At 33.1% G+C, this 10,241-nt stretch overlaps 1 protein-coding gene, 1 long non-coding RNA gene and 1 pseudogene across 2 annotated transcripts; 1 reads left to right on the plus strand and 2 right to left on the minus strand.

Annotated features, from left to right (window-relative positions):
* Positions 1-535: 535 nt before the first annotated feature.
* On the minus strand, positions 536-2,903 carry LOC112737916 (uncharacterized). Its single transcript, XM_025788071.3, has 4 exons — positions 2,577-2,903; positions 1,823-2,319; positions 1,212-1,456; positions 536-1,121 (listed from the first exon to the last, which is right to left on the minus strand). Exons 2-4 carry the CDS (start codon positions 2,269-2,271, stop codon positions 886-888), a joined length of 930 nt encoding a protein of 309 aa, XP_025643856.1. The 5' UTR covers positions 2,272-2,319; positions 2,577-2,903; the 3' UTR covers positions 536-885.
* Positions 2,904-2,969: 66 nt separating this feature from the next.
* On the plus strand, positions 2,970-8,305 carry LOC112733293 (mitochondrial carrier protein MTM1-like; annotated as a pseudogene).
* A 539-nt stretch (positions 8,306-8,844) lies between these two features.
* LOC140177909 (uncharacterized) lies at positions 8,845-9,901 on the minus strand. The gene is made up of 2 exons (XR_011869540.1): positions 9,242-9,901; positions 8,845-9,096 (listed from the first exon to the last, which is right to left on the minus strand). It is a non-coding gene; the product is annotated as an uncharacterized lncRNA (long non-coding RNA).
* Between the last annotated feature and the right edge of the window lie 340 nt (positions 9,902-10,241).

Genomic DNA, 10,241 nt, shown 5'->3' on the forward strand with positions numbered 1-10,241 from the left:
GTAAGTGTCAAGAATTTGAATTTCGCGTAACTTGATCTGTGGATAAAAAACAAGAATTCCCGTAGTGTGTGGATAACATTTTGCTCATGACTCAGCCAACTTCTCTAATACTAACAGAAATCATTGGGTCATCTATGAAAATTTTTCCATAAGAATTACTGTTAGATTTAATAATAGTACCGAGAGATAAATTCATCTAGAATGTCTGCAAAATAATTATTAACGTGTATCTTTTCTCATCTTAAAATTTGTCAATAACTACTTGCTCAAATATATAACTTATCTAAAATAATATGCTGCCTAACGAGTCAACAAAAACATTACTCAGTTAAGTAGTTAACTAACTTGGATTGATTGAGGGTTTAAATCTCGCATTCTACATACAACAATTCATTAAATAACGACAAACCCTTAAATGCTTCTTTCTACAGCTTTTATAATTGATTGTTCCTGAGGTGAGGAAGAAGGGATCCACAACTTTATTCTGCTCCTTTCTAAAATAAGAGCATCATGTTATAAAATAGAGGCACAAATCTTATCATTATAAGAGCTATTGTTATTTATGCTGATAATTCAATATTGTGTTTCTCTTGTTCTGTGACATTTTCAAGTGAATATATGACACACAAAAGATCCTCATCCTAGAAAGAACTAACAAATTGAATAATCTCAAAATATAAGAATTAGACAAACAAAAGAAGAAAAAGGTCTGATTCCTACTAAAAATATAACTACATAAATAAAATCTCCTTCAAATTCAAAAAAGAAATATCACAACATTATAATTATGTAATGATGATGATGATAGCCAAACTGAAAGGAGGCACTAAATTGAAAGCGTATTTTCCTTGCTACAAAAATGGATGGACATGGTAGCAATGTTCATCAGAGGCATTTAAGTCTTGCAAATGTCAAAAAACCTGTGTGACCTCTAGCTTCGCCACAAGGTCTAGCCATAACCGAAGAAACAGTACTGTCTGGCGCATAGCTTCCGCCAGAACGTTGCCTCCTCTTGCAAGGCAGAGAAGAACCATTAGACCCATTGTTGTCTCCATTAAGGTTTTCCATTTTCCCTTCTCTAACTTCGTATGTGCGCAACAGCACCTCAAATGTTCTTATATCTTTAACATAAAAACAAAATTTATTTAGGAATTATAACTTGAAAGACATAGAAAAGGCACCAAAAGTTGTAAAATATAGAGAGAGTGAACCTGTGAAGCAGTTTTGAAGTGTTTCGCATGATCGCTGTACTTGCTCAACACATGGAGAGAATGAGCACAATGTACCATCTTGTTTTAACATTTTTGCGGCTGAGGGAATAGCAAGCCATGGTTGGGGTAGATCCAAGAATACGGCATCAGCCAAGCCAGCAAATTCATTCGGAAATCCCTCGCCCTGAATATCCCTAACTCGCACACTAATTATGCTGCTTAGACCTGTCCTCTCAAAATCATCCCTATGAAGAAGAAAATCAATCAAGTAAACATATCAAACCGGAATGGTGGAATGGTTTCTATATTCCGCATAACTCTATGTCAAGAAAATAGTAGTAACCTACATAGAATCTAACTATCAATAGCTTTCAAATCGACATTTTCAGCCCTTCAAGAATGCTAAATCCTGTTAAGTAGAGTCCTAACTAATCCAACTAAACATCAACTTATGCATACAAAATACGAAGAGATTGAACATTGGAATATTTTTTCACAAATATGTAACTTCAAATGCATTCGAATTAAGTTTCCCAGGCAATGGTCACAAAATTGCAATCATGAGGTAAGTGGAAATTAAGAATATCACTATCATCTTCCTTGTTCGTTACCTAGCCGATCCAGCTCGTTGCTCATGGAAGTCGAACGTATGGACATGTCCCGTAGGAGCAACAGCCCTTGCAAGCGAAGTAGTTAAAGATCCACTTCCAGTGCCAGATTCAAGAACCAAGCAACCAGGAACAACCTCCAAGTACATGATAACAAAGCTAATATCTGCAATATAGAGAATCTGAGTCCTGTGGCTTAACACTAGAGTCCATAACTCTGGTGTTGGAGCCAACAAATATACAAAACCACCCTTATTGCTGAATACTTTAGACCCAAATGGCTTTCCTATCCATTCGGAATGCTTAAAAACACCGAATCGATTCTGCAGTACCGAATTTTCAGCCACTGTTACTGCCTTCATGTTGTCATGCCTTTCATAAACTATAACCAAATCACCATTGCTAATCAATCTATTGAAAGATAATTTCTTTCCAGGATCAATTGCCAACATCTTAAAAGGTCCTCAAGAATCTTTCAGCAAAATCACAAGGAACAATTCCTGTCATTCATAAAAGGGAAAAACCAACAATGCAAATTGAATTATTTGAATGTACTAGTGTTTAATCTTACTGCATTTAACTCTCAGTCCCAAAATTCTGAGCATAAAACACTAATGAAAGTAGTTACCAACTTGAAATTAAATAAACTCGTGAACTTTTCTCTTTGATGAAAAACCAAGTAAAGTAACATAAAAATCAAAACATGGATTGAAACAAGAGAATCAAAGAAGAAAAGAGAAGGAATGACGAAACTAACCGGGGATTGAGCAAGCACTAATCTTTACTCGTCAAGTTGAAAACTTTATGGACCCAATTGATGGGTTCGCAAGTTGGGTATCAGAGTCTGAAGATGACTAACTTTTGCGAATGGGAATGAAGCATCAAACAACAGCGGCACTGGTTTAAGTTTAACATAAACAAAAACTGATTTAGGGGTTTAACTTAATCTAAGACTATGTTTGGATCGGTGATTTGGGAAGAGGAAAAACGAACTGAAGTCTAAAGAGATTAATAACAAAAACTTGAGTTAAATCCCAAAATGGTCCTTGTGCATTAAAATCATCCATGAGATTCTAACTACATCAATTACGTGAGATTGAAAAAAGTGTACCTTATCAGGGTTTAGGGTTTAGGGTTCATTAACGACATAATGACGTGTACTGTAAGTAACACGTGTCACTTCATGATTTGACCACGTATAATGGTATGATGATATGATGACCAGTGATACGTAGCATGCTGACGTGGATGGTTATACCACGTGTCACAATATTATTTGGCCACGTGTCCATTTGTGCCACGTATTGCAATTGTATTCGCCCACGTGTCATTCATTATGTTATCGTTGTAGATGCACCAAATTAGTCCCTCACTTTGCATTAAGTGACTCATTTTAGTTCTTGAAATTGAATGTCGTACACCAAATTAGTCCCTTCACAAGTTTTTCTCATTTTTTTTTGAAATTTAAAATTCTCAATATTTTTTAATGTATTAATTTCAATTCTATTTTTTCACATATTCTTCAAATAAAAGTGCTTTTATAAAATATTTTTTCTCTTGCGGAATACCCTAACTGCTAACTTGGAGTTGACGTGAAGGCATTTCAAGCACCTTCACTACCATCTCTGACCTCTTTCAGTGCTTTTATAAAATATTTTTTTTTCTTGCGTATACCCTCTAACCGCCATCTTGAAATTGACGTGAAGGCATTTCAAGCTTCTCACGTTACCATCTCCGACCTCTTTCGTCTATACTACAGAGGTCGGAGATGGTAGTGAGGGTGCTTGAAGCGCCTTCAATCTAGCTCATTTACACATAACGAAAATGTGTATTTCATAAGAAAAAAATGTTTATTTTAATTATTAATTTCTTGTTAAAAACACATATTTTTTTATGAGAAAAGATGTGTCTAATCAATCATATAATTATTTTTTTTTATAATAACATACTTATATATTACAAAATTTATTAATGTTAAATTATTAAAAAGAATTATATAATTAAAACTAAAATTTTAAAAAATTTTATGAAAGCACTTGTATTTAAATGATATATGAAAAAATAGAATTGGAATTAATGTATCCAAGATATTAAAAATTTTAAATTTAAAAAAAATAGAAAAAACTAGTGAAGGGACTAGTTTGGGGCACGATATTCAATTTCAAGGACTAAAATGAGTCACTTAATACAAAGTGAGGGACTAATTTGGTGCATCTACAACGATGACATAATGGATGACACGTGAACGAATACTGTTGCGACACGTGGTACAAACGGACACGTGGCCAAATAACACTGTGACACGTGGCACAACCATCTACGTCAGCATGCTATGTGTCACTGGTCACCACATCATCATACCATTACACATGGCCAAATCATGAAGTGACATGTGTTACTTACAATCCACGTCATCATGTCATGTCATCACGTCGTTAATGGAAAATGAGTCAGGGACGGATGTGGTGCACTTTTTTCAATCTTAGGGACGTAATTGGTGCAATTGGAATCTCAGGAACGATTTTAGTGCACGACGTCAATCTCAGGGACCATTTTGGAGTTTAACTCCAAAACCTTCATATCAAATGCAAATGACACCACTTTTGTGTGTGTTTGGATTACAGTTTGCAAAGAAGAATTTGCATAAAATTGATTTTGTAAACTTAATTTTAATGAAAAGTAAGTTTGTGTTAATATGATATATGTTTGGCAATATTTATATCAAAATGGATTATAATAAAATAAATATTATTTGAATTATATTACTCAAAATCATTTTTAGATAAAAAATTATTAGAAGAGACATTAATTTAAATAAATTTTTATATTGTCCTATCATTTTACTTTAGATATTTGAATAAATCTTATTAAGAGACATCATTTTATAATAAAATTAATATTTACTTACTAAATTCAAGTAACATATAAAAATTGAGAAAATATATTTTAATACATAAAAACACTAATAAATATTAAATTAAAAGATACAACACTAATAAAATACATAAAAAATATCACAAAAAAATTCACATGAACTAAAAAACAATAAGAAATAATAATATACATGAAAAGACAGAAAACTAAAAAAATAATATAAAAAATATTTATCATATAAATAAAATAAATATAATAAAAAATAAAAATATAAAAGAGAATATTATATATTTTATAATGTCAAATAAAAAGAAAATGTTCTATAATTTTTTTAATACTGTTAATATTTTTTAATTTAGTATTATTTTAGACTATAAATTTTTATTATTTATAACTTTTTTATTACTTATAATTAGTATATAATAAAAAAAATAAAGTACAGTGAAAAGTACAATAAAAAATAAAAAAAAAAGAAAAAATTTTCATACAAATATAATATATAATAACTACAATCAACAACATATATCATATGAACAAAAAATTACAATAAGAAGTAAATAAATTTATATGAATAAAACTAAATAAAAAAATAAAAAATTTTATACACAACATAAATATAGTACAATAAAAAATAAAAAAAATTATATAAATAAAAATTAATAAAAATATCATAAAAATTAATAAAAATAAAAATTTATATCTATAATAATTGTCATATAAATAAAAAAATAATAAAAATATAATATCAGAATACTAAAAAAAATATAAAAGTATTTATCATATAAATAAAAAAATATAATAAAAAACATATAAATCAAAATACAAAAAAAAATATTAAAAATAATAAAAAAAATTAAAATATTGAAACAAATTTGAGATGGAAAAAAAATTAGAACGAATACAAAAAATTATTGTAAAAATTATATGATTACTTATATATTTTTATGAAAGAAATGAAGGATAAAATTGATAGAAAAAAAAAATTTTTTACTTAATTTTTCAACGGTAATGAGTCTTTTCCAAGCGTGAACACAGAAATTAAAATTTTTTATTTCCCAAGTTTAGCATTGGCTGTGCCAACTGTAAGCTCCCTTTCCTTTTGGAAATCCGTTTTCTACTTCATACTTTGCCTACAATCTGTTTTGTCCAACATATAGTTACATGCTAATGCCCTTATATTTTCGTTGTCCAACAGGTTGGGATTTATATGCCTTGTTATGACATCTTTCGCAACTTCATGGAGGAGTTTACTACTCAGAATGCTCCAAACTTAACACCTTATGTTCCATTAGTTGCTGGATCAGTTGCACGTTCATTGGCTTGTGTTTCGTGTTATCCTGTAGAGCTTGCAAGGACACGCATGCAGGTAGTTGATTTGAAATCCTAAAATGTGGATTCATTGCATGATTTTGCTACAGATTTAAGACATTGATTGGAGCCATCAACCCAATCAGGGGTACAGAGAGACTTCAAAGTTGTAAGTGCTCTTCTGGCATTTTTCTCTCTTTTCATTCTGAGTTAATACGTTTTATGGTAGATCTCTTCAAAGTCGTAATAGTATGCTATTACTGTTGCACATGATTATATCTGTTATAATTTTTGTTACCTCGATTAATAATTATTGTGGTTTTGATTATGTTTTTCTAACAGTACATAGATACTGTTATTGGTGGACTGGCCTTGGTGCTCAACTTTCTCGCGATGTTCCTTACTCTGGAATTTGCTGGTTAACCCTTGAGCCAGTAGGATTTCTATATTCAATGAATAAAATGTATTGCTTATTTGATTTATTTTATTTTGACCATACAGCTTCTTTACAGATAAGGAAAAAACTTCTTGGCCTTAGGGGTGATGAAGCAACAGCAGCCACTATCCTTGGGGCAAATTTTACTGCTGGTTTTGTTGCAGGAACTGTCGCAGCTGCTGCCACATGTCCACTTGATGTGGCAAAAACTCCACGACAAATAGAGGTGGTTTCTTAAAACTAAGCTTTTAGATGATAACTAAGCCAGGACAGGACGCTGCCTGGGTCAGGCAGGGCCGACTGGCCCTACTGTTTTGCCGGCCAAGGCAGGCTTTTGGCTGAATAAGGTCAGGCAGACTGGCCCTAGTGTCTGGCTGGCCAGGAGACGCCCTTGGTCGGGTCTGACCAGGCAGAGTAGCCCTAGAGCCTGGGTGGCCAGGACAAGCCTCTAGCAAAGTCAGGCTGGGCAGACTGGCCCTAGTGTCTTGCCAGCCAGGACAGACCTCTAGTCAGGTCTGCCAGGCAGACTAGCACTAGTGTTTACCTGTTTGACCAGCCAAGACAGGCTCCTCACCGGGTTGGGTAGCTCATCAATAGAAGTAGCTAACTAGCTGAAATTAGATACAGCACAAATTGCTGGCTAAAATCAAACTTGCAGCATCATTATGCTGATTTGGCTATTAACTCCAGTTAGCTAAGCCGTAGACACAATTAGATATGCCATGTATACACGTAATATGGATTTATTCAATGATTATTTTTGGGTCTTTGGGGACACTTTTCAAATGTCCACCTTTATATGCATTATTATGTTCATTGGATTTATAAAATGATGAAAATTTGAATGCAAGTGCAATGCAGCTGGAATATTTATGCATTAGTAAGCTGTTGAGGTTTGGTTTGTCTGTGACAAACCTGTATAGTTGCATAATTGACCCTCTTTAATGCATGATGATTAAAAATTATTCTTTGCATTAACTTTTTGTAATGGTTTGTGTAATTCTTTTTCCCCGTCCCGATTACTAATTTTTATTTTAGAACGTATGCATTTAATTACTGCACATTAATAATGAACACATAGTTTGAGCCTTTGAGTATTCCATGTTGTCTAACATGATCCCTTTTGCATTTTCACAGAAGGATCGTGAAAGGGCATTAAAGATGACAGCAAGAACAACACTGAGAGAGATTTGGAGGTAGCTGCATTTTTATAAGCTGATGACTGGTCCCCCATATCATTACATTTAGCACATAAGCTTTGGACTGACGTTGGAACATTTCTTCTTGGGACAGGGATGGAGGGTTGAGAGGGCTATTCACAGGTGTTGGTCCCCGTGTAGGCCGCGCCGGTCCATCAGTTGGTATAGTTGTCTCCTTCTGTGAAGTTCTCAAGCATGCCTTGCATCGTAGACAGAAGACTCCATCGTAACATATACTTGCATTCATCATTGAGTCTTATTTGCTGGAGTGGTTCAAAACTTGGAATTCTATTTGAAGTTATAGCGTAATAGTGTAGAATACATCAAAGACACCAAACTAGATCCCAGAAGACCAAGGATGTTTCTGACATATCAATAAGTCAGGGTCAACTGGCAAAACAGAACATGCTGCAGTTGGCACCTCCTAATAAGTGACGATGGAATGATCCATTAATTGTCCTCCACATGCATAGGACTTTCTTTTGGATACACGGTTTTTACATTTTTTTTAGTTATTGCATCTGCAACGTTTTTTAAAGGAAAGTCAATAAGTGCCTTTGTACAATTTGAGACCATGAGTCGGCTTCTAACTGGAAAGTGAGAAGCTTACAGTGAAAAATAGTTGGTTCTCTTTTCTTTTTATAGAATAAATACTACGAATTCACAAAATTCTTGTGATAGTACATCTTTGTTACATTGTCATAAATCCAATTCATTTACTCGCCGAAAGTTTAAGATCTGTAAATCTGTTTGTGAATGTTGTAGAAGATACAATTTTTCATAGAATTTGTTCTTTTTTTTTTTGTTGGAAATTTCGGTGCAGTTGTCTTCATGTGAAGTTGATAGTTAAACATCATTAGATGATAATTTATTCGAACATGTTAAATTATCAAACAATTCTTAACTAAATTTCACATGAAATCAGTTGTATTTGAGTTTCCAACTTGTTTTTTGTCAATGAAAAAGTTCGTTCTAAATGAAGACACATATGAACGATTTTAAAGTGGCAACATATGCTTGAACTTGAAAGTAGTAACATTTAAAATTTGAAGCTGGTTATTTTTTAAATGTGAAATATTTCAAAGAGCAAAAAATGTACGGAAGGCCATAACTTTTTAACTATATTATTTTAGATTTTACTCTCTTAGATTATGCTGATGGATTTTTAATTATTTTAAATTATAAACATTGAAACGGTATGAACGGTATTAGCAACTAAAAAAGAATAAAATTGTATTAGCAACTAAAAAAGAGCATCAACAATTGAGCATAAGAGCATGGGAAATTAAAAACCATCGATCCCTACTATGTTCACTTTCTATGAGGGTAAAAATACAAGAGAGTAGGGAAACGGATAATTCACAAATTGTAGAAAGAGGTATTCAGAGGGTGGACGAGGTATGTGAGAACCAATGCCACAAGCATAAGCACGTAGGCAATTCCTTGGTCTATTGAAGTACCTGTTTAATAGCAAACGCATAAATTAATTAAAACATTTTTCTAACACAATTCCAAATGCAATGCCTTTGAAGGCAATCTTACACTCTATGATATGACTAAGTTGAGAAATCAAATGAAAAAGGAGATAAGAAAAGGGATAGTCACCATCGCTGGTGGGAGCAGGTGCAGGTGCAGGAGAAAGGGATTGGGCTTCAATAATAGCTGGTTGAAAGATGGCAAGAAGAAGAGTATATAAGGCCAAAACACCTGACGAAGAAGCAAGAGCTATGAGAAATGTCATTTTCTTTTCTTCTCTTCTTGGGTGCTTTCACAACCAATACTGTCAAGAGATGTGGAAACTTGAGAACCCCAAAACCAAGTATCAATTTGATACTATGTGATCAGCATACACTGATATGATATCACATTTATATAGAAACTCAATTGTAGTGAGTGAACTGATTTGGTAAATACTTGAGTGTCTTTCTTCCTTCTAATATGGGGACCAGTTACAACTACGGCCGCTAACAAGGGCCATGTGGTAGTTACCTCTTCTGTTTTCCCTATCAGTCAAATTTATATTAGAATATTCACCGAGTTTATTTATATTTCCTAAATTGACTGATTTTGATGTAGTCTTTATGTGCCTGTTTAAGAAATGCTTTGGATTTCCTGTTTCCTCCGCTTTCTAGCGTTTTGGCAGTTTTGACCCATTTTTCTCTTCTCTTAAATTGGTGGTCGGTTTATTAATCTTTAGGATGGATCAGGGTCGGCAATTAATGTTGGAGTGGTATCCCGAGAGATCTCTGTTCTTACGTGTTCTTCAGCATGTAAGCAAAAGGAAAGACTCTTTTATATTCTCCATTCTGGTTTATTGCAAAATATGTTTTTGAACTGAACAGTGAACATGCAAGGAGAAACATGCCATGTGCCCATAACTCACGATATGACTTTTCGGGAATGAATCACGCTACCCAATCCAAGCATTCAATATTCTTGCACTACATTTTGAGAACTATATTTTTGTACATATAATGGTTAGGTTTGTAAATAAAAATACATAAGGTATTATTGGTTCACCATAATAAAATGGACTTCTTTTTCCTTTTTTACCTGAAAGTTGGAATTGAAGTCCCTTTCGAAATTTAATTATTTAAGAGACAAA

This window comes from Arachis hypogaea, chromosome 13 (assembly GCF_003086295.3).
Source record: "Arachis hypogaea cultivar Tifrunner chromosome 13, arahy.Tifrunner.gnm2.J5K5, whole genome shotgun sequence".
In the NCBI taxonomy this organism is placed as follows: Eukaryota; Viridiplantae; Streptophyta; class Magnoliopsida; order Fabales; family Fabaceae; genus Arachis; species Arachis hypogaea.